At 38.6% G+C, this 24,222-nt stretch overlaps 2 protein-coding genes and 1 long non-coding RNA gene across 9 annotated transcripts in view; 2 read left to right on the forward strand and 1 right to left on the reverse strand.

Annotated features, from left to right (window-relative positions):
- USP3 (ubiquitin specific peptidase 3) overlaps positions 1-24,222 on the forward strand; it is an 85,488-nt gene that overhangs the window by 47,508 nt on the left and 13,758 nt on the right. For all 7 annotated transcript variants that reach the window (XM_050795960.1, XM_050795963.1, XM_050795961.1 and 4 more), the window contains 8 exons: positions 2,083-2,166; positions 5,183-5,264; positions 6,678-6,760; positions 8,412-8,525; positions 11,454-11,567; positions 16,969-17,115; positions 20,646-20,752; positions 20,922-21,002. In XM_050795960.1, coding sequence (XP_050651917.1) covers positions 2,083-2,166; positions 5,183-5,264; positions 6,678-6,760; positions 8,412-8,525; positions 11,454-11,567; positions 16,969-17,115; positions 20,646-20,752; positions 20,922-21,002 — 812 coding nt within the window. The remainder of the gene's footprint in view (positions 1-2,082; positions 2,167-5,182; positions 5,265-6,677; positions 6,761-8,411; positions 8,526-11,453; positions 11,568-16,968; positions 17,116-20,645; positions 20,753-20,921; positions 21,003-24,222) is intronic.
- SNX1 (sorting nexin 1) overlaps positions 1-24,222 on the forward strand; it is a 631,233-nt gene that overhangs the window by 37,456 nt on the left and 569,555 nt on the right. The window lies entirely within an intron of this gene.
- Positions 4,392-7,409, reverse strand: LOC126958015 (uncharacterized). The gene is made up of 3 exons (XR_007727030.1): positions 6,979-7,409; positions 5,348-5,497; positions 4,392-5,124 (listed from the first exon to the last, which is right to left on the reverse strand). It is a non-coding gene; the product is annotated as an uncharacterized LOC126958015 (long non-coding RNA).

Below are 24,222 nucleotides of genomic sequence, written 5' to 3' on the forward strand. Positions count from 1 at the left end.
ATGTTATACCAAAAAGGATTACTTTAATTTAAAGAAATAAATCAGTTATTTAATTTACTTTGAAATAATTTATTTGTTTAAACAACCACTTATTTGTGGCAGTTAGAGGTTCAGTTTTCAATTAGATATTAGTGGCATCCTATAAATACATAAAAAGCGATCTGAGTTTGCTCTTAGACTTCACTTTCCAGATAAATGCTAGCATTTCGAGTTTTGAACACTGAGTATTGTTTTATTCAAACTACATGCATAAATTTATACAAACATAAAATGAAAATGTAAGCAGAAATTCGAGTAGAGTAACGATACAATTTCATTCTTCAGTGAATGCTTAAGGTTTATAGAGGTACCAAATGCCTTAAGCCCAAATTTACAGACAAAGTAGATCTTATCCTCTTAATATTTGTGCTGAGAGGGAGCAAAAAATTAAAACTTTGCACTAATTTAATTTCTTTATGTGGTGGTTATAAGACCAGTGAAGAATTTTTTCTCCTGCTGGTAGTACTTTGATAATAGAAAATGGTCCAGGATATAAAAGACTGCTTTTGCTATTTGTGGAATTGTTGGGAACTGACTTTACACACTCAGAATATGTTAGAGAAATCTTGAATGACTGCCTGGGTGGTCAGTTAATGAGAGTATGTGTTAAATAATTACATATATAACATTGTAGTGACAGTTTTCAAAGCATCCACTTAAAATTTTCATTTCTCTGAGTAAAAGACACAAGCCTGCTTTTTTGTGTAATCTTTTAAAATTGCTTTTTCCCACCTCTTTCTCTCTCTTTCTTTCTGTCTCTTTTTAATAAAATGGTTTTCAGATATAAGATGTTTTTGGGATTCTGCTAGAGATGACCTAATTTTTACTAATTGCTGTGCTTTCAAAGTTTTGTTTGCTGAGAATGGCAGGGTTATTTTTATTATTCTTTGGTAGTAATAACAAGTGGTTTCATGCAAAGCTGCATATTCAAAAGAATATCTTAGTGCCAGCTTGTCAGTTGTTTTTGTTAAAATTGGCCTTATCCCAGGAAAAAATTAAATGTTAATGCGTACAAGTTAAAGTTTATATTATGTGTGATTTGTTACATTATTTGCTTATTGTCTTGTAAAACACACAGAGTGTTGGTTTTTAAAAATAGCTTAAATATTTTTCTTCAAAGCACTTATCAATTGCCTGAATGATATAGCCACTGTTTTATACTTTTGTTTTGTAGTGCCTCAGAATGAAAGATCATTCTTCTCAACTCATCTGAATTCAATCTCTTTTAATTAAATTCTGTTCAAAATGTGCAGCTTTGGCCGGGCGCGGTAGCTCAAGCCTGTAATCCCAGCACTTTGGGAGGCCGAGGCGGGTGGATCACGAGGTCAGGAGATCGAGACTATCCTGGCTAACATGGTGAAACCCCGTCTCTACTAAAAATACAAAAAACTAGCCGGGCGTGGTGGTGGGCGCCTGTAGTCTCAGCTACTTGGGAGGCTGAGGCGGGAGAATGGCGTGAACCCGGGAGGCGGAGCTTGCAGTGAGCCGAGATCACGCCACTGCACTCCAGCCTGGGAGACACAGCGAGACTCCGTCTCAAAAAAAAAAAAAAAAAATGTGCAGCTTTAAGTTTAGTTTTTCTATTCAGATATCCCTACAGGCTAATTACCTTTTCCCTGCTTTTCACTTAAATCTCTCCTCCCCCCAATTCCCCATTAATTTGGGTTGGGAAGTGTTACATTAAAGCTTTAGGCTTAATGCTACATGAAAAGACTCGGTGCTTTTTATTTCATTTTCCATATATTAGGCACCACTAAAAAGAATGTAACACGTGTAGCAGCTTATTTCATTTTCAAAGGAGGAATTGAAGAGCTTTTGAGTAAAAAACGTGAAAAGAAGCTCATGTTCATTGCCTACGTGGCTTTTAAAAAGACTCTTGAAAAACATTCCATTGTGAATTCCAGGTCCTCTTTAAACTTACCACCAGCAGTAACTGCCTGCAGAGCCATGTGATCATCTTGGCAGCAGCCAGGCCTTTTAGTGATTTCATTACTGTGGTTTCCTCAAGCTCTTTACACACATTGATTAATATTTTCCTTGCAGTTATCGCTGTGATGATTTTGTGGTCAATGACACCAAGCTGGGACTGGTACAGAAAGTCAGAGAACACTTACAGAACTTGGAAAAGTAAGTAATAGGCCTTTGGAAAAAGAAGGGTCTAAGAATGGGGTTGAAGTATTTTTTAGAATTTTTGAGTGGGGTTTTTGTCCATGAGTTTTATTTATTTGCAAGGGGAATTTTGAGGGTACAAGGAAAGGGCAGAAAAAGGTGTGAAATCATCATAGAGTTACTTTTGATAATAGAAAACCCTTGTCAAATGTATTGTGAGGTCTACTAGGAAGCACTATTATTTATGCATCTTTTTTTTTTTTATTGTTTGTCCTTTAACTTTTTTTTTTTAATTTATTTATTATTATTATACTTTAAGTTGTAGGGTACATGTGCATAACGTGCAGGTTTGTTACATATGTATACTTGTGCCATGTTGGTGTGCTGCACCCATCAACTTGTCATTTACATCAGGTATAACTCCCAATGCAATATTTATGCATCATTTTTAAGGGAAATTAGGTTTAATGAACATATTGTCCACTTTGCATCTATGCAATAGCACAGGATCCTAGTTTCTTTTCCTTGCTTGTTAGGGGCAGTTAAATATCACTTGACATTAACAAGGAGCTATGAATACTTTGTCATCATAAAGAATTGAAACTATTTATGTGTGAACAGACTTTTCTTGGTATAGTCAAATAGCTTAGTTAGAGAAAACTCACTGGACCCAAGATTGAAGCAATAAACAGAAACCCAGCTAGCCATGCCTTTGAAGCTACAGTGCATAGAAGCATGGCTGTGGAATGACTGCTGACTCAAGTGAAATCTGTGTACATCACACCAAATCATTAAGTGCCATCTAATTTATTTTGGCAGTTGGTGTGTAGAAGTTATTGTGAAAACATGCACAAAGCAGGAATGCCTTAACAAACTTAAGTGTAAAGCCCATAGAATGTTTCAAAATTGCATACTGAAAGGAAATAACCTAACTTCTTTGAGGGCAATACTGCGTAGTGTTTGTTAAAACCAGACATGTATGTCTCATTGACTAACTAGATTATAAAGCCGATACTGGAAGAATAATGATTTCTTTAAACCAATTAAAGTACTTCAGGTTTAAGTACTTTTTGGTTTGTCATCTTTTGGCTCTTTTTCAGAGTGCTTCTCTTCTAATTTGATGAGCCCTATCTAGGATTAGAGACAGATACACACAGATCCAAAATATTTAATTTTCTCTGAAAGTGTTCACAATAAACATGAAGTCTGAGATTCCTGAAGGAATGTATGTGTAGTATCACTCTTTGGTGTGGTGATGTCATTGTAAAGGTCTTAGTAACTTGATTATTTGTTATAGAAGTGGGTGGCTACCAGAATATTTTTTCTGCCACTTATGGTTTTCTCTAGGTAAAGACTACCCTCTCAGTCTGAAATAAATTAATCAGAACTAAATCAAAGGGAAAAGAGGGCATTTGGGAACCTGCATGCATTTATATAGTTAGGAAATCTTTTATTTCCGTTGACCACTTCATCAGATGAAAGGTGTCACAGACCACCTGTCTACACGTCTGCTTGGCCCCAGTGAAAAGTCTACCTTACAGTCCATTTCCTATGTTGAAAAACATTACCTAGATTCATTTTTGTGTTTTGCAAACGTTGGTTTACTCTGTAGTGGAATTTAGAAACTACTAACATATTTGTTTTACTTAACTTTTGACTATTCCACATGCCCCATGGAGCAGCACTGTCCAGCAGAACTTTCTGCAGCGACGGAAGTGTTCTCTATCCACTCTAATATGGTAACACTAGCCATACGTGGAAAGTGGCTAGTGCAACTCAGACACTGAATTTTAAACTTCAAGTTTAATTAATTTAAATAGCCACCTGGAGTGAGTGGCTACTATATTAGATAGCAGGGATCTAGAAGATTCTGCATTTTGAGAGTCATTGAGGATAAAATGTAGTAACTTACATTTTTAAAAGGTGAAATGCCTTATTGATATAGGTTACAACTGCAAATGAACTCTTAGGCATTGTCATAAAGAGCATATATACTATGCTTGTGGTTTACCTTCCCCACTTCACAGAATTTGTGAAGGAATAATTGAACACTATAGCCTATGGAATTGGTCTCTTCATCTTGCAGTTACCAGTACTGTGAGAGAGAGACATACAGTTCTGAAGAATATTTTGAGGTTTGAAGCAACTGTCACTAGTTCTCATGTTTCAAAGACATAATTCATGTGGAAGTTCTGTAAGAAAAAATAATTATATATTTACTTTGGATTAACTTGGTACTTTTAGAAGGTGGGAAATAATTGGCGGCCTTAAAAGTCTGTGTTGTTTAACCATAATTTTTACTTGCTTTAGATTAATTTGCCTGAGATACAAAAATTTTAAAGTGACCTTTTGAAAATAGAAATAACTTTCTGATAAATTTTAAGCAAAATATTTCTTACATCAAGAAAAATTTTGAGTGATTTTAATTCAGAATTTCTGCACTGATAAGGACGTGTTTTGGAATGTCCTTTGGCACGTAGCTGCATCTAATGAATGTACATGTGCCTATATTCCTGTAACTTATTTATCATTCCTCAAACTCAGATCATATCCTCATCTATTAAGACAAATGAGCAAAACATGACATCTTTATATCGAAATTAAGAAAGACATAGCATGTGGAGACTTACTGTTAAATTTCAGAACAGTTGTGTCAGACCAGGGTTTTCCTTTTGTTGTGAGGAATGAGCCTTCTGCTCTGTGAAGCTTCGCAGTGGGTCAGACAGTGAGACTGGTGGTGGGGAGTGTCCCACGGGCTGCATCTTCTGACCAGCTTTGCCAGGAGCAGCATCCAGCCCACCTCTGCTGGACGAGCGGTGTCTGGCCCACCTCTGCTGGAGGAGCAGTGGGGATTTCCAAGGAAGTAGAGTTCCTCAGTTAACTTCAAATACGTGTGGGCCCCAGTGGGCCTGACGAAGCAGTCAGGGAGGTCTCCCTGCCCTAGGTCTTGAGGGCAGCTGGAGTTTATTCTTTGACCTGTGGTGTAGCATGCATATATTAATAACTTTTTCACTATCTGTTTGTGTTTTAATAGCTCAGCTTTCACAGCTGATAGGCATAGGAAAAGAAAACTTTTGGAAAACTCCACACTAAACAGCAAGTTATTAAAAGTAAATGTAAGTAATTAAAATTTATTCAAATATAAGAGTTAGTTGAGATTTAATCACTGTTTTGCTACAACTCTAACATGTAAAGTTACCTGTTACAGACTTTCTTATAAATGTGTGTCTTGGATTTGGAGTATTTTACACAATGTTTGCCACTTGTACTGTCGATTATTGCTGTGACCCCAGTGAGTCCATCTGTGAGCACCTTCTTCCCATCAGCATTACTGCTGTGCTCCTCTGCCCTAGAAAACAGTTCACTCTTAATACCTGCTCACACTCCTTACTCATCAGGAAACCCAGCCTTCATTTTTAAGACTAAGTCTTTAGGTTCAGGCAGCTTTTCCTTTTTTTGAGACGGAGTCCTGCTCTTTAGCCCAGGCTGGAGTACAGTGGCGCATTCTGGGCTCACCGGAACCTCCACCTCCCAGGTTCAAGTGATTCTCCTGCCACAGCCTCCGCCTCCCAAGTAGGTGGGACTACAGGTGCACACCACCGCGCCTGGCTAATTTTTGTATTTTTATTTTTATATATTCTTTTTTGAGACGGAGTCTCACTCTTATCACCCAGGCTGGAGTGCAGTGGCATGATCTTGGCTCATTGCAACCTCAGCCTCCTGGGTTCAAGCAGTTCTCCTGCCCCAACCTCCCGAGTAGCTGGGATTATGGGTGCACGCCACGCCCGGCTAATTTTTTCTATTTTAGTAGAGACAGAGTTTCACCGTGTTGCCCAGGCTGGTCTTGAACTCCTGAGCTCAGGCAGACCACCCACCTCAGCCTCCCACAGTGCTAGGATTACAGGCATGAGCCACCACACCCGGCCTTTTTGTATTTTTAGTAGAGACAGAGCTTCCCCATGTTGGCCAGGCCGGTCTTGAATTTCTGACCTCAGGTGATCCGCCCACCTCAGCCTCCCAAAGTGATGGGATCACAGGGGTGAGGTGCCTGGCCTCAGGCAGCTTTTCAAGATTAATATCCCATTGTTAGGAAAATGCGTGTTGGTCATTTATATATGGCTTAGAGTTAAAAGTTTGGGGACAAAAATACTTGGGGCATATATATTTATATTTTTCCATTTTTCTTAGTTTTTATAGAATCTTAAAAAGGCATTAAATCTTAAATGTTATTTTAAGGATTTCCTGTTTTTTGCATTGTGTACTCCATGGTACTCATTAATGGTGATTTCCTCATAAGCTTTCAATAAAATACTTCCTTTTAGAACAACCCCAGGATCAGAAACAGCCTTCTAAAAATATCCAGACATTTATACAGAGACTAGTTTGTTTCAAATATTCATTGGACAGAAAAGGACCAATTCCAAATTGGCTTGGTGCTAGAGTTTCAGAGGCCTTGCCTTAGCTTTGATGTTTGAAACAGTTGGCCTTTCCTTGGCATTACTGATGGCCTCTTCTTGCACCACTTACAGGGAAGCACCACTGCCATTTGTGCCACAGGCCTTCGGAATTTGGGGAACACGTGTTTCATGAACGCCATCCTTCAGTCACTCAGGTAACGCTGCAGTCAGAGCTTAAGCGTCTGACATTAAAGGTTAAGAGCAACGGCTCTGGCTTCCTATCTTGTCTACCACTAACTAGTCATATGGTTTGGGGCAAGATACCTTAATTTCCTGTGCCTTCATTTCCTCATCAGTAAAAGTGGGGACAGTAGTTCCTACCTCATGGAGTAGTTGGGAAGATTAAATAATGTAATTTGTCTAACATACTTACAGCAGTGTCCGGCAGTGAATAGTTGTTTGCGGTTATTTCCGGTTGCTTCTTGAATAGGCTGGAACTGAGGTCAGCAAACTTTTTCTGTGAAAGGCCTGATAGTAAACATTTTAGTATTTCGGGCTACAGTCTCTCTCATATATTCCCCCACCACCCTGCCCTTTATTAAAACAGCACTTTAGGGCCGGATGCAGTGGCTCATGCCTGTAATCCCAGCACTTTTGGAGGCTGAGGAGGGCAGATCACCTGAAGTCAGGAGTTCTAGACCAGCCTGGCCAACATAGTGAAACCCCGTCTCTACTGAAAATACAAAAATTAGCTGGGCGTAGTGGCGTGTGCCTCTAGGCCCAGCTACTTGGGAGGCTGAGGCAGGAGAATCGATTGAACCCAGGAGGTGGAGGTTGCAGTGAGCCAAGATGGTGCCACTACACTCCAGCCTGGGTGACAAAGTGAGACTCTGCCTCCAAAATAAATAAATTAATTAATTAATTAAATAAAACAACACTTTAAAAATGTAAAACTCGCTTTAAGAGCTGCGTGGTGGAGGGCTAGATTTGGCCTGTGGGCCATAGTTTGCAGACCCTGGATTACAGAGAACCTTGTTCAAAGAGCTTATTTCAGTCATTAGTTGAGTCTTAACCCATTTATGCCAGAAGTTGCAATTTTTTTTGTATGAAAAACCAGACCTTGTCGATGACCCTGAGCAGTAAGATATAAATAACTCCCAGAAACTTAGCATTCCAATAATGGAACACTAGGCATAAATGGGTTAATCAAGGTCATAAGATGAGATGTCTTCAAAATATGAGACAAGTAGTAAAAATAAAATAGTCAACAAGGCTGATCTAAGTTTTGTAGAATAAATTATTTTGAAAGTTGCATACTTTTAGATTTTAATGAGACATCAAAGGCCAGAATAAATGACCTTCCCAAGGTGACACTGCTGATAAGAAGCGGAAGGCATGTTTGATCTCTCCGGGAAGGCACTGCCTCTCAGCTTACCTCTTCTTGCTCAAAGAGGAAATTATAGTTACTACCGAATTCTCCTTATGATTCTGTACAGTGTATCAAAATAATATGGTCAGCTTCATGGTTTGTTTTTATTTGAGGAAATTACTGAATACCTGGAAACAAGCAACTGTAAAGAAAGAAATGGTGCCTCCTATAACTGGAGGGAAAATTGGGGATTGTTTTGAAAAGGGATTTTGTTTTCAGTTCTTTTTTGTTTTTGTTTTTTACAAAGTCATCTGTCTATACTATTTTCTTAGAAGGAAGAATCATAATGAAGAAACTGAATGCAAGAGATTGCATTGAATACAATTTAAATGAGACAATTGAAAAATTGCAGTTTCAAAATGTATATGTAGGCTTCATCAACTTTCTTTACAGTCCTATTTTCTTTTTACAATATTTTTCCCTTCCTTTTAAAATAGTAACATTGAGCAGTTTTGCTGTTATTTCAAAGAACTGCCCGCTGTGGAGTTAAGGAATGGGAAAACAGCAGGAAGGCGGACATACCACACCAGGAGCCAAGGGGATAACAATGTGTGAGTTGCAAGAATATGTCCTTTTGGCTTTGAGTTACAAAACAAATTACTCTCACTGGTGGTTTCCATTATATTATGTGAGCTCACAGGCACATGCCTTAAAAAAAAATCTTCTGAAAATTGTGTTTAAGTATCTAGCTGGCAATCTTAATAATTGTTGGAATTCTGGCTGGGCATGGTGGCTCACACCTGTAATCCCAGCACTTTGGGAGGCTGAGGTGGGTGGATCACTTGAGGTCAGTCAAGACCAGCCTGGTCAACATGGTGAAACCCCATCTCTACTAAATATACAAAAATTAGCTGGGCGTAGTGGCGGGCGCCTGTAGTCCCAGCTACTCAGGAGGCTGAGGTGGGAGAATTGCTTTAACCCAAGAGGCGGAGCTTGCAGTAAGCCGAGATCACGCCACTGCACTCCAGCCTGGGTGACAGAGCGAGATGCCATCTCAAAAAAAAAAAAAAAAAACCTTATTGGGATTCTTTTATTTACCATAACAGGAGGGATAAATTTAGCATTCTGCTTATTGACTGCAGATTTGGGCATTGGAGAATTGGCATCTAGATGTGAAATGCAGTTCTACGAGTAGGCAACGATGAATCTTATTAGTCCCTGTGAACTGATTTGTCTCACAGTATTAGGTAATCCTGTCTTGGATACTGAAATTAATTTGTAGTCAACAAACTAGTTGTGGGGGAATAAAGTCAATTTTTGGTTGATATAGAGAGGGGGAAAAAACAGACAAGTGCTCATTAAGAACCAGTCCTGTATCCTCATTTGGTGTAGACCTCCGTTATTTGTGGTTCAGAAGATCTATCATTATGACAATTGTAGGGGGTACATTTTTCGTGTCTTAATTTTACAGCTCTTTTTTCAGAAGGACTGTGGCTCATACTCCTTATGTATTTAATGTTTTCTCTGTCTGCTCCTCCACTTCCACACACTCCCATTCTCACTCATTCTGAGGGACCATCCTGTGATTTGACACTGTCCTGCCTTGGTGGCTGAGGGAGAGTAGGACTCAACATGTCAGAATGATGGGCAGCAGGGCCAGAGTCACAGTGCAGGGAAACTGGGAAGCCAGGCGTGGAGCAGGGCTGGAATGACATCACTACAAGTGGTGTTTGAAGGGAGTTTCCTTCACAGCAGCATCTGGGATGAGTTGAGCAGCATCTAGGATGAGTTGAAAGTGCCTACTTTCAAGGAGGCTTTGCACTCTACAGTAATCAGGTCAGAGGGGACAGCAGTGAAACAGCAGAAAAAATACATGTGTATGAGTTAAGAGAAGAATTAACGTAGTACTTGATGTATTCGTGTCATGCAGGGTTGAGTTTCAGACTGCAGAAATTGCCTTTGGCTGATTTAGGCAGAAAAGGAATTTACTGCAGGGATATTGGTGAGCTAATCATAATGGGTGAGGGAAAAATCAGGTCTGGAGTCCGAGGCAGCAGCACTGCAGTCACAGTCACCCCACAGAACTGTCCTGTAAGGCCGCCACTGCCTCTGGTGCCCAGCGCAGCAGCAGAGTTCCTGTTGCCAGCACTGCTGGAGATGGGTGCTGGCGGACGCGACCATGCTGCTGCCCTGCACTCCGGATGGTGCTCTTTGTCCCCACTGCTACCAGAGAGGATTTGGTGCCGTCCCTTCTTCTTTATGTCACTATGTGTCACTTCTTTGTGTCACAGGCTATGTACCTGTGCTCTGACTGCAAGGGAGCCTGCGAAGGCAAGTGTCTGGCTGTTTAGCTTTAGAAGTGGGAGGCAAACTCTTAAAGTGGGGATTCTCAAACATAGGAAGAGGGTTCAAGTATTAGGAAGTCAAAAACATGATTTGTATTCCAGGGTCCTACGTGATCGTGAGGGTTGAGAAAGAAGATACTGAGATTCTCTGGGATATCAATCAAGTATCCAAAAATATGGTGCTTATATTGACAGCTATGGAAGTTGAAGTTGAGTTGGATCAGTTTAGCCACAGGTGTAGAAAACCAGAGTTAAGTGACTTAAACATCCATGGTTTGTTTCCTCACATAAAAGTCAGAGGCTGTCTGTCCAGGGTAGTTTGACAAAGCCATCCGGCTCCTCCTGGCTTTCTGTTCCACCAACCTCCAGAGGCCCTATCCATCCACATAGTCCACCATGGTGCTGGGGCTCCCCAACTCCATCCCCATTCCTAGCAGGAAGAAGGAAAGGATTAATATAGGACTACTCTTCTTTTTAAGACATTTCCCAGAATTTGGACACACTCAATTTTTTATTTTGAGAGTTTATATGCCCAGGAAAAAAATGAGAGTTCTATTCCTATGCGAGAAGAAGAGTGTGGATATTGGGTGATAGGAGGGTGTACAGAGAGCAGTAGATGCTGGAGCAGGTCAGTGCACATAGAGGTGAAAGTGACAGGATCTCCAGCAGAAAATTCCTGCTGGAAACTGGAGAAGTTTACGTAAAAATAGTCATGAGAAAATCTGACTTTTGGAGTTGAGGGTCACTGGTGGAGAGCCGAGTGGTGAAGGTTTGTGACACAGGCTGGAGTCTGAGGGTGCTAGTGAGTGGCAAGAAGGACAAGGCAGGAGGGGGAGAAAGAGAGCTGAATGCTTGTTTTGCATTTTGAAAACGTACATTCTTAAGTAATTTGGCCTATAACTCACCCAGTGCTGTATTGTTTGCTTGCATGGTTTAACTCAGAGTGTAGAAATACGGTGGTGCATTGGCACACTTAGAGTTAACCATATGGTTACAAATTAGCTTTGTCAGAATTACTGCTATTTATGTGGGTTTTTGAGATGCTCTTATTTATCTTTCAGACTTTCTTCAGAAAAGACCAAATCCTTTTTAAGTGTTCATTTTGTATGTGTTATGCGTTTTAGACGAGTGGATGCTGTGTTGGAATTGTAGCCTCTCACTAAGCTGAGGGCACTGTCCTTTCCTCTTTTGCAGGTCTTTGGTAGAAGAGTTTAGAAAGACACTCTGTGCTTTATGGCAAGGCAGCCAGACTGCATTTAGCCCAGAGTCCTTATTTTATGTTGTTTGGAAGATTATGCCAAACTTTAGGTAAGTATTATTTAAAGAAAGGTATTTTAAAACATTAATATTAGTGTCTATACTGTTCCTGAAATAATTCCTAATGAAGTGGTTGTATTCTAAATATTCTAAATACTTAACGCTAGTTTGGTGTTTTTTCTTTTTAAGAAGAAGAGTAGAAATCGAATACATCTGACTAAACAAATGTGTTTATTTAAATAATAGACTGTAGAAATGTCTTTAACAAGAGGTGGGGTATTTTGTTGCTATAAACATAAAGCCCTTATAAATAACTTATGTGCACTAGGAAAAGATACTGGACAAAATTTCCTTAATCCTTTCACAACATAGAATAATTACAATCACACACTGTCTTGTTACTCCAGCTAAAAAAATTAGTATGATCAGTAGAAGTGCATGGTATTATATGAACTGTTTGGAACTGAGTTTGGAAACTCTGGGAAGGCTGTTGTCAAGGGCCTGGGACACACTCTCTAGAAGGCGGCTGTGCCACATCCCGGTGTGGCCAGAGAGCTGCTGTGGTGCCCATGCTTTCTGTCTCGCCTCGCTTGAGCAAAATACACCTCTGCTGTACACCTAGCTATTAGAGGAGTCTCCTGCCTCTTCTCGTAGGCCTGTCATCCCTGTAGGGATTCAGATGATGGCAGCTTTGAGGCACTGCAGGTGTTTGACAGCAGCCTTGGCCACCTTCTGCCCGTTTAACCCTTCTGAAGCAAGTCATGGTTCTTACTAGTTACAATTTTGGCACCTAATGTACATCCCTTCTCCTTTTTAAAAAACAAAACAAAACAAAAAAACACCATGCTGTAGTAAACTTAGCGATCTTTCTTGCTCTATTGCCTAAAAAGATGTATTGTTAATATAGAGATATATTTAAAAGGTAATTAACGTCAAAGGACTTTAAATTGTTGCCTTGCTAAAGAGTCTAGCCTTAAGGATCTGACGTGAGTAACTCGAGTTAACCGTAGTCTTTGTTTTGAAAGAAACTCCTTTTATGTATCATACCATTTAGATCTCCTCTCAGGAAAGACATAAGAATTTGAGAATGTCTTGACTCTAAGTATGAAAGGTAGGAATGACAGTTAAGTTACCACTAGTCAAGTCTGGACCTAATAAAAAAAAAATTCTAACATAATCACCTGGTAGACTCTTGATAGAGGTTTAGTCTTTGTGTTTTATTATTACATAATAATAGTTTCCATTTATTGAATGCCTGCTGTGTGCCACCCACTGGGTATTTTATATCTGGTCTTCATTAAAAAACAAGCAAGAACACAATTCCAGTCAAGGTAGGAAATATTGCCCCCATTTTAGAGGAGACAAAACTGAGACAGAAAGGAGAAGCAATTTGTTTAAGCTTATGCGTCTAGTAGGGTAATGACCAAAATTAAGAGTCCAGGTGTTTGTGGAGTTGGCAAATAATAGATGTATTGACAGTGATTTGCCCACATACCTTGAACAAGGCCCATTAACTAATTTGATACTGTTTTCTTGATCCCCATGGTGACCAAGATCCTTCATTCTTGAAAGCTTAGAAACATTATCATATTTTATACAGTAGAAATCTGCTTTTCCTGTACATCTTTCCACATCTCTGTCCTTTCTAGCTTCTGTAGCCCAACTGTGAGCATGATTTAGTTTTTAGCTGTTTAATTTTCATATTGGAATATTCCTACTGATGAAGGAATAAGGAAACCAGGCTGAGGAATTTAGCATGTGGAGTGTCTGGGGAAGATTTCAGATATCATGAACTCTTAAATTTCTTTAATGGCTGATGAGAATAGGGTGCTTTTGTACTCTTAGCTGGGCTTGCTCTTAGTTCTGCAATAATTGAGATTGTTCCCCATTTTTATATAATCAAAGAACAATTTTTCTCTTGGTCAGATCTGGATCTTGAGATTATAACATGGATAAAGCTTTAGTGCAGGGTCACTGCACAATGCCCAGGTGTGAGGCAGGGAGGTGGGGCTTGCTTTTTACAGCTCTTACTCTACGAGGTATGCAGGTCAGATTCTTATAGCATGCCTGTGTGTAAGTGCATGAATCTTGATTTATGTTTATTTATAATCCCAAAGGAATGTTTTTTAGGTTTAAAAAGCCCATTTTCCTTGGTTAACACATGACAGTGTCTAGCGAACTTGATCCCTTTGGGATGAAATATGAGGACTCTGAAATACAAACATGCATGTAGAAGTAGAAACAACTTTCATCTATTAAATACACAAATGTATATACATACACACACCCCCAAAACACACACCCTCAATGTAATCAGCAGCTTTGGAAAGAGAAATCATTAAGCCTATTCTTTTTTCCCCACTGAAACTAAAAGCCAGTTACCTAGCAGGGAAAATTTTCTTGAAGTTTTGACCTTTTCCAATATACATGTGTACTTACCACACTTCTTTTGATTTCTCAGTATATTCAGCTCTTTCTATCCTTTTGCTTTTCATAAAAATACTTTAAAGTGTATTTTTTTAAATAGGCAAAAACATATGTGGTTCAGAATTCAAAAGGTAACAAAAGAATATGCAGTGAATGTTTTATTCTGTTCTCTAGCCATTCATTCTGTTTTCTGGAAGCAACCATAGTTACTAGAGTTTTCTGTATCCTTTCAGATATTGTGTGTACATATCCAGGCAAGTGTGTGTGTGTGTGTGTGTGTGTGTGTGTTTATGGAATTTTTAACGTAATTGGTGATGTATCATGTTTTTCCCTCCTTTAAGATGATTCATACTAGTATACAAACAGCTTCCTCAGACCATTTTCTAGTTCTATCATCATTTGTGTCCAAGTCCCTCCCAGTGGCTCTATGGACTGTTTCTAGTCTTTGCTGTTCTAAACAGTGCTACAGTGAGTAGTCTTTTACATACACGTGCAGGTATCTAAGAGAGAAAGTGCTAGGCTCAAGCAAATGTGCTTCTGTAATTTTGATAGTCTTTTTTGCTTGACTTTGTCACTCCTTGCTTTTCTTAACACAGCTCTGTCTTGCTGCTTTGCTGTCTGTGTCACGTGCTTCTGCCCACAGCATTTGCTTGTGGTCCCTATCTCTTTGTCTAGGGTCCCGGTTAAAGCTAACACTCTTCAGGAAACTCTTCTTGATGATTCAAATCAGGTCTTTTTGTACAGTCTGATTTAATATATTTGCCTTGACTTCCCAAGATGGAACTTTATTTTTTTAATCAGTTATTGTTATAATTACTGTTTTAAAATGATGCATAAGCATTGAAACATAATTCTTATGTTTGCTTGCTTTTCTCAGGTTTATAGACAATGTAAAGGATTTTTGTAGACAAAAAATAGATCTTTGCATGTGATGCTGTTTGTTTTGAGTCCCTCTTTGTAGCCCAGACTGGAGTCAGTGGCATGATGTGGGCTTACTGCAACCTCTGCCTCCTGGGTTCAAGTGATTCTCCTGCCTTAGCCTCCCAAGTAGCTGGGATTACAGGCACGTGCCACCATGCCTAGCTAATGTTTTTGTATTTTTAATAGAGATGGGGTTTCACTATGTCGGCCAGGCTGGTCTCGAACTCCTGACCTCGTGATCCACCTACCTTGGCCTCCCAAAGTGCTGGGATTACGGTCGTGACCCACCATGCCTGGCCACGTGTGATACTTTAAAGTTTTATTTGACAATAGTCTTTTTGGGATATTTGTAAAAATATTTTAAAATACTATGCTGTTGATATTTTATATCTAAACCATTTTCATTCTTGTAGCCAAGAATTTTGCTTTTGTATTAGTGTGTGTGTTTGTAAACACAAGTTCATTTGTGTTCATTTTTGTCATTTTGTTTTCTGGTGTTTTTGTTTTGAGGAAATTCAGTCATGATTGCTGCCAAATACCGAGTAGGAATACATTTAACTTATTTGCAGATATTTTGGCCAAAACAACAACTTTATAATTCTTTTTTTAATGTCAAGGATATTTTAAATATGAGCAGAACCTAAAATTCTAATGTATCTTAGGTATTTTAGATGATACATATGTATGTCTGTTTCTACATACAATATATACAGATTATATACTGGCACTGCCAAGACACAGAATAGTCAGTAACGTGCAGGCACGTCACAGTTAAGTATGTGGTGGGATCACATGAGTCCTTTTATGTGTCTGTATTCTGAGATGTTACTTTCTTTATTTGGAACGTCTGCTTTTCACACTCAAGCAGGTGCAAAGTAACATTTTTATTGATGAGCCTTAGAAGAAGTACTTGAACATATATATTGAAATTTAGTTGCCAGATAGTTTAGAAAAAACTATAGTGAAATGCCAGAGTAACTTCTGACTTTAAGTTCCACAGTTCCATTTATTAGGGAGATTGTTTTCATAATTTAGAATTTCCAGGAAAGGGGGAGAATATATATTGACAGAAACTCTGGTTGGAAGAAATTTTGTTTGTGGAACCACTGCCTGGAAGAGTAGCGGGAGTTTTGAATCTTAAGACCAGGCCAGAAAAACTTAATGATTTAGATTAAAGAGAACCTTCCATGCTGGCAAAATGTAGACGGAAGTCTTTTTTATTTTAGTTTTATAAAAGTACTTTATATAACAATGCTTGCTTTATTTTATCCAAGTAACTTCCCAGACCTTCCACCTGTACCAGTTTCATTTTGTCTGCCTTCATTCCTGTTCTGTCATTGATCTGTATTCGTATAAGAATTTCATATAGTTTCCTGTCTGACTATACTGTAAGAAGTAACCTAAGAATATGTTGTTATATAAATTCAAGTTTTAGGATAGAGCATAACTGTATGTGAGCCAATGCATTTTTTAAAAGTATTTATTTATTTAAAAGATGTCTTAAGTCAGAAGTTAGGATGCAGGTAGAGAAGGTTAGACATCTTTAACTCTTTCAGTGAAGTTTTTCTTCCTTTCAGCCAGTGTTTAAAAATTAGTATCTTTCAATCTAAGGAGTCATTAATAATTTTAAATTCTCCTTTCTTATAGTAGTGGTTCACACCTGATTTTCTAGTGAGGGTAAGAGATGAAGCTGTGACATTGGAGCATCTTCTAGAGAGGTTATGTGGGCAGGGAGAAGAGTCAGAGTCCACCAGGAAACACAGGTGTAGTCCCATCTCTGTTACTCTCTTGCTGTAGGACTTTGGGGAAGTCACATACCGCCCCCCCACCTCCACAATTTCCTCACCTCTGAAGTGAGGAGATCATTGCAAGTCCAATTAGCTCTAATATTTTTTGGTTTTCAAACCTATCTTTAAGCAGAATTCATTCTTGAAGAGAAATTCTGTTACCTGTAGAGCTTGCGGGCGTGAAGGTGAGGAAACCTCGCTGTGCTTGTGAGCATGGGGCTGCCGTCCTTTCCCACGCCTTGGCCTCTTGCTGGTGTGACTGGGCACACAGAGCCCTTCCCCCCAGCCTTATAAGTGACCGTTTCTGTTTGCTTTAGGGGCTATCAACAGCAAGACGCCCATGAATTCATGCGCTACCTTTTGGACCACCTACACTTGGAACTCCAGGGCGGTTTCAATGGTGTTTCCCGCTCAGCAATTCTGCAGGAGAATTCTACTCTATCTGCAAGTAACAAGTGTTGCATGTAAGATTTAGTTTCCTTCTGATTTTAGGAAGGCCTCAGACATTTCTGTTGGTGTTAACTGTGTGTTGGATTTATAACAGAAGATGGAGGGGTTTCCTAGACATTTGCTGGAACTTTTCGTGCTCTTGAACTTTGTGACCCAGTGAACTAGCACATGCCTCTTGCTTCCAGACCAGAGGCATCTTGTATTTGCATCCTGATTTAGTTCTGACTGTGATTACTTGGTATAGATTATTTTAAATCTTGAAAAAATAGAAAATATTTGCACAATATTTGTACAGTTTAGCATTTAAAAGATTTCCTTCAAATATATTGAATGATGGGCAGGAGACTTAATTTTCATATACAAAAATAATATTTGTTCACTAAAAACAAAAGCTTAAAACATTTCGAATGTGAACTTTCCTAAAGCTTCATTGTGGACTTGAACTTTCCTAAAGTTTATCTGTTCTTTAATGAAGTCGAGGCATTTGTAAGTTCTCAGAAGTTTTTCTTGCTTCTCAATATGAATAAAACAAAGTTTTTTGGATTGCTTTCCCATGTACTAGTAGCCCACAAACATACACTGAGATCAGAACACTTATTTTGCTTGAAGAAGGGAAGATTTACTGTTATTTTAGCCTGGATTTTGGTCAGTTGTAGCCTCCTTTGTTCAGATGTTTTGAAAAGTTTCACCACTATTGAGCTACATGGGAGAGATTTACAAGAAGACAAACTCCCCCCAAAAAGAAAGAAAAGAGTAAGTAACATGTAGGTGTCATTGTAGTATTGCCTGGCAGCCCATGAATCGGATGTAGTAGGACTACTTCTTTTTAATGGCAAAGCAGGCTGATAGCTAACCAAGCAGTGTTGGAAAAGGGCAACCAATGTGAATTGCCATACTTCTCAAAATGATTGTCCCTCTAGGTCCTAGTAGCTGTGATTCCAATTAGAATACAATATAGAAAGGGAAGGACCTGTGATCTGGGAGAATTGTTCTACCTGCTAGCACCAAATTAAAGAGTATTAAATGAAAAATTGCTTTGTATTTTATCATGGCATATTCATCCACAAAGGATATTGAAATGGGCTCTATCATGGATAGGCTGTGTGAGGTGAGAGAGGGTATATGTCTTTATGATTTTACATGATGCCTGGGGCACCCTGTGGAATCACACTGTGTAATACTCATAGAATGTTCTTTTAGTGCCTCATGAGTTTTCAGTATTAATCTATCCCTTTTCATGACATTTTAAAGATTAGGAATTGCAAGTTTCATTACTGAGTTAGGGACAGAAACCAAACATTATCAAATATTAAAAATTCAGATTTCGTTCAGTGCATTGGAGAAGCCATTTCAGGATCTAAGAATATTTGCTACAACTAGAAAAAGGTTCTCTTGTGTAATGTCTTTGTTGACTTGTGCACACACACACCTACCCCTACTGAAGGTGAAGGTGAGAATGGTGGCATGGAAGAAGTAAGTGGCAGATGTGATTTTTATAGTACATAGAAAATCATTCGTGCCAGTTAAAGGACCCTAGAATTATAAGAGCCTATCCAAGTATTCAATATTTAAACATTTGTGGTTATACTAAATGAAACTGATTTTGAATATTAAGTCATGGTATGTATGAAACTTAATGTCAAACAGGTCAGGCAGCTAAAAACTTGATTAGTATCCATTTCTCAGAGGAAGTGATTATAAGGAAGAACTACATTGAGTCTAAATGTAATTCTTAATGAAGCAGTTTCCATTTTAATTAAAGGCAACCTTGTAAGTGAACATCAGCATGAAAGGGTCAGTTAGAGTCCCTTCATTTTCAGCAGGATTTTTTTTTTTTTTTTTTTTTTTTTGCTATGTACTTTTTTAGTGACACAGATATTAAACCTAAACCTGAAATGGCCACTAGATCCTACAGCTCCCAATGCTTCTTCCCCAGTGCCATCTTAAAAAAAAAAACAAAAAACAAAAAACTTATTAAGACAGTATGTCTTACAAACAATACTTTAAAAAGTAATAATAAAGTTACAGCCTATTTATTTTGCCAGTAAAAGAATGAAGCCTTTTCCTAGAAAAGGAATCAGACTTTTCAAATAGAATTGTTTGAGTAGGTTTTGTCATCATTGCAGTAGGTTTAACTTAAAGTGGCCTAGAAAATACAGTTCAGTGTTTTAGGAGTAATTGATTCAAGTGACAGAAACCACATTATATTGCTGTTAGCAAAAAAGAGTGTGTATTGGCTCAAGTAACTCCATAAGTGCACGAAGGCTAATAGACATGTCGTACTATTAATGATAGCAAACAATTGAAACTACCTCAATACCCACTAATACTATATTGGTTAAATTAAGAGAAAGAGCCGTGTTAGAGCAGATATTCAGGCCAGGCCAGCTGTATGACCTTGGGCCAACTTAACCTCAGCGTCCTCATCTACAACATGGGGCTAACAGTAGCTACCTTTCTGATGTTTTGTGAAGATTAATTGATTGAATAGATGGAAAGAATGTGCTTGGAATGGAGCCTGCATGTAGTAAGTGCTATAATAAGTGCCTGCTACTCCAGGTCTCACTGGTACACTTCCTCGGTGGTTCTTGCTTCCGTTGTATGTCCATACTCTGACACACCATGTAGCTGTCAGGAAGAATGAGGTACCTGTTTAAGATACACACTCAGGGAAAAACATAAAAGCAAGAAGCAGGTGTAATCTGACTTCATACGAATAAAATAGTGGCAAACACTTTAAGTGCTTTATTTTTGGTAAGTACTCTTCTAAAAGCACTTCACATACACAACTCTCTCGTCTCCACACTGGGCCTCTGTGGTGGGTGCTCTTCTGTATTCCTGTTTTATATTTGATGGAGCAGAGGCATGAAAAGGTTAAGTAACATTAGGGCAGATGGTTTTGAAAATTGTTCTTAAAACACATTCTTCATCTCCACAAGGAAATTATTTGCAGTATTGAGCTTTTTAAAAAGTGTTTTTGACAGTAATATCCAGCACTTTCAATTGTGAAGTCCTGCTTACAGCAGTAATTACTAAATCTGTATTAAATTCCTTTACTTCCTTTTCCCCAAATCTGACAGATGGCTGTATAAAAACTCTAAAACTATCTCAGATCAAGGATGTTCAAAGTCAAGTAATTGTGAGAGTTCCCTGTGAAATATGAAAGGCCTTGCAAAGATTCCAATACAAGGCAGTTTCTTCCTTCTGAGGCCTAACCTGGGGAGGGAATGGAAGGAGTCATGTCGCCCTGTGCAGACTCATGCATGTGATCTGTTATGATAGCAAATGGCCAGTGTTAGTTACTCTTGGGGAAAGTAGTGGGATTGGATGAAGGCATTGGGGGAGGTCAGTGGCTTAAACCTTTTATTTAGTATGTGTCTATGGTTTTGAAATTTTTATATTATTTTTTAACTTAGAAATAAATGATTTAAATATTCCCTCAAAGGGAGTCATCTGTAGGGCTTTAACAAATATTTGTAGTTTTTTAAGTGTCAAAGAGATGGCTTCTTACTGAGATATTTTCCTATATGGTGATTTTGTTTAGAAATGGAGCATCTACTGTTGTCACGGCTATATTCGGAGGCATTCTCCAAAATGAGGTTAACTGCCTCATATGTGGGACAGAATCTAGAAAGTTTGATCCATTCCTAGGTAAGTTATGTGGCATGTGGCTATATAATATTTTATTAAAATAATTTTAATGTTTCCTTCAAAAAATAAGTGTAAAGAGAAATCTAGAAATACATCAGTTTGTGAAATTATTTTTGAGTAGACATATATGCCTTTAACAGCTCTTTATTTACTTATCTCTCCTTTTAAGACCTTTCATTAGATATTCCAAGTCAGTTCAGAAGTAAGCGCTCTAAGAATCAAGAAAATGGACCAGTTTGTTCATTACGAGGTAAATATACTTGAATGTTCTAAAATATTTTTTCTTTAAATAATGGAATAGATTGATAAGCTTCATCTATATGTGCTATGTGGTTAATATCCTTAATAAATCTGTGTTATAACTTAAAAGTCAAACTTGAATGTCTTTTCCTACCCTCCAAAATGTTACTGAATAAGAATGTCTGCCATAAGATATTGTGTGAAGCATAAAATATTTCGCATTTTTTTTCTTCTTTTTAATACTGACTTTAAAATAGAAGGTCTGTAGCAGAAGTTTTTCTGACCAGATGAAACAGAAGTTATTCTGTGGTTATCCCACTAGCATCTATAGGAAGAAAATACTCAGCAGAGTCTTATAAATTACGGTATTATGTATTGTTGTCAAATAGTTTGAGAAATCTCTGGATGATATAACTGCTGCTTAAGCCTGAGGCCCTGCTTTTAAGACTGTTAAAATTCACATTTATTTAGGGAGATTTGAACATATTTTTTCCTTGATGAGTACTAGCTACTGTAATCAAGGCAGAAGACCTTACTTAAAATTTTATCGTAGACCATAAGTGTACACACAGGTCACAATTAAAATGGCTAATTGTTCTTGCTAGTTATATAAAGCAGCAGCTAGGATAGACAAAAGAGGGCCGAGTCTGTATTTTATCAGAAACTCTACACTGAAGCTAACAGTTTCTACTCTGACTTGTATGTTCACTAAAAGTAATTCTCTTTTCTCTATTTTAGGGAGTATTGTCATGATGGTTTTTTTATTGCAAAACTGCACTGTCCAATATGATAACCATGAGTCATGTAGCTATTAAATTAATTAAAATTTAAAATTCTGTTGCTTAATCACACTTGAACCACACGTGCTCAGAAACCACAGGGGCTAGTAGGGGGCTCCTGCGTTAGACAGCACTACTCTAGAATCACATTATCCTAGTGGAAATAAAACTTTCTGTTGGAGAAGGGCTAGGCTTCTCTGCGTTACTGGCATTCTGTGTAATGTGAGGCATTTGGCTTGTTAGAAGCAGCAGAGGTCTCAGACACTTGTAGCACTGTTGCTCAGGTAGTTTCTAGAAATCCATCAGATGATACGTGGGATGACTAGACTACACTCCAGTAAGGAACCGGAACAACTCCGTATATGAAACATTTTGTGGATGCTCTTAGTTTGTTCCTTACCTACACGACCAGTGTTGTCTCCTTAACAGGAATACAGAAGAAAAAGCCCCACTCCACTTCTCTGCAAAATATATGGCTATAGTATGTGGCTCCAAAACTGTTTTTGGCCTATTTGAGATTAAGAAAATTCACAGTATGCTTGATATTGTCAAATATCACACATTTTCTCTTTATATCTAGGGCATGTGAATACAAGCTAACTTAATCATAAATACTTGGTTATTTACAGTGGAAGTCAGTGAGAATTAAAGGAATTAGCCTCAAACTATATCATTTTATAAACTCTTCAGTAAGAATAGTACTAATCACATTAGTTTAAAAACTGTTCCTCACTATATATACATGGATATATATCTGAACAATACTTTTTGTTTTTTTGTGGTTTTTTTTTTTTGAGACTGAGTCTTGCTCTGTCGCCCAGGCTGGAGTGCAGTGGTGCGATCTTGGCTCACTGCAAGCTCCACCTCCCACGTTCAAACGATTCTCCTGGCTCAGCCTCCTGAGTAGCTGGGACTACAGGTGCATGCCACCACGCCTGGCTAATTTTTGTATTTTTAGTAGAGACGAGGTTTTGCCATGTTGGCTAGGCTGGTCTTCAACTCCTAACCTCAAGTGGTTCGCCCACCTTGGCTTCCTAAAGTGCTGGGATTACAGGCATGAGCCACCGCACCCAGCCTGAACAGTACTTTCTGATATTTAACAAAACTTAGTAAATCCAGATGATCTTTGGCTAGAAGACTCAGAGACACTAGTTTGTTTAGGCTTCTTTCCTTCCTTCCTTCTGTGTTGTTTCCCTCATTCTGAGGTGGTTCTATATGTGGTTCTTACTGACTTTCGTAACATTTCAGTTACGACTTATCCCAGAATACTTGAATACCAAGCAGAGTCTCAATTCTTGAGCCCATCCAGGAGGAGAGTGCATGACACAGCTTATAGATGGCCGATTATTCTCCAAACAACAAAAGTGGCAAGTGGCATCCGCCTTGCATCCCAGGGAGTATTGTCCTTGGCACAGAATCCTTGAACTCTGATGTGATTGGTGTTAGCTTCAGGGGGCCCAGACCATCCTAAGTAGTTTAGGGTTTGGCCGGAAAAGCGTTTCCTGTAATATCAGCTGGCTTTTGTTTGAATCCTCAGGCTTGATTTTTATTTAAGAGCTTACTGTTGGCTTTAAAAAGTCCATGACAGGATCTGGTACCTCCTCATTGTGTTTTTGTTGACCACCCTTATCAATTAAGGGCACTTCTCTTGGACATCCAGAATGTCATGGACTTCACTTAACTCATAGACCTTTCTTTATTTACTGGAAATGGAGACTTGTGATTACCTAGTAAGTCTTCTACATGTTTTGAGTCCACTTGACAAGAACTACTTGTGTACTTTTTGGATTTGTAATTGTTAAGCTTAGTTTTCCTTTAAAAAGCAAAAGTCATGGTGAGAAAGACCCATCTTAAATAACTTAAATAACTTGAAGTTAACTAAAAATATGCATATTGCAAAAGGCATTAAATAACCCCAGTTCTGAAACCTGACAAAGATACCATGAAAAAGAAAATATAGCTTGATCTCACTTATATTATAGATCGAAAAATTCTAAATAAAGTGTTAGCAAATACAACTCAGTAGTGTACTAAAACAATAATATACAGAGATCAAATAGGACTGATTTAATACTAGAAATATAATTAGGTGAAAACAAATGAAAATGCTCTAATAGGCCAAATGCCTGGGCATAGTGGCTTATGCCTGTAATCCCAGCACTTTGGAAGGCTAAGATGGGAGCATTGCTTGATCCCAGGAGTTTGAGACCAGCCTGGGCAACATAGTGAGACCCTGTCTGTACCAAACAAAAATAAGAAGGCCAGGCATGGTGGCTCACGCCTGTAATCCCCACACTTTCGGAGGCCGAGGCAGGCTGATCACGAGGTCAGGAGATTGAGACCATCCTGGCCAACATGGTGAAACCCTGTCTCTACTAAAAATACAAAAATTAGCTGGACGTGGTGGCAAGTGCCTGTAATCCCAGCTACTCATTCAGGAGGCTGACGCAG

This window comes from Macaca thibetana, chromosome 7 (assembly GCF_024542745.1).
Source record: "Macaca thibetana thibetana isolate TM-01 chromosome 7, ASM2454274v1, whole genome shotgun sequence".
In the NCBI taxonomy this organism is placed as follows: domain Eukaryota; kingdom Metazoa; phylum Chordata; class Mammalia; order Primates; family Cercopithecidae; genus Macaca; species Macaca thibetana.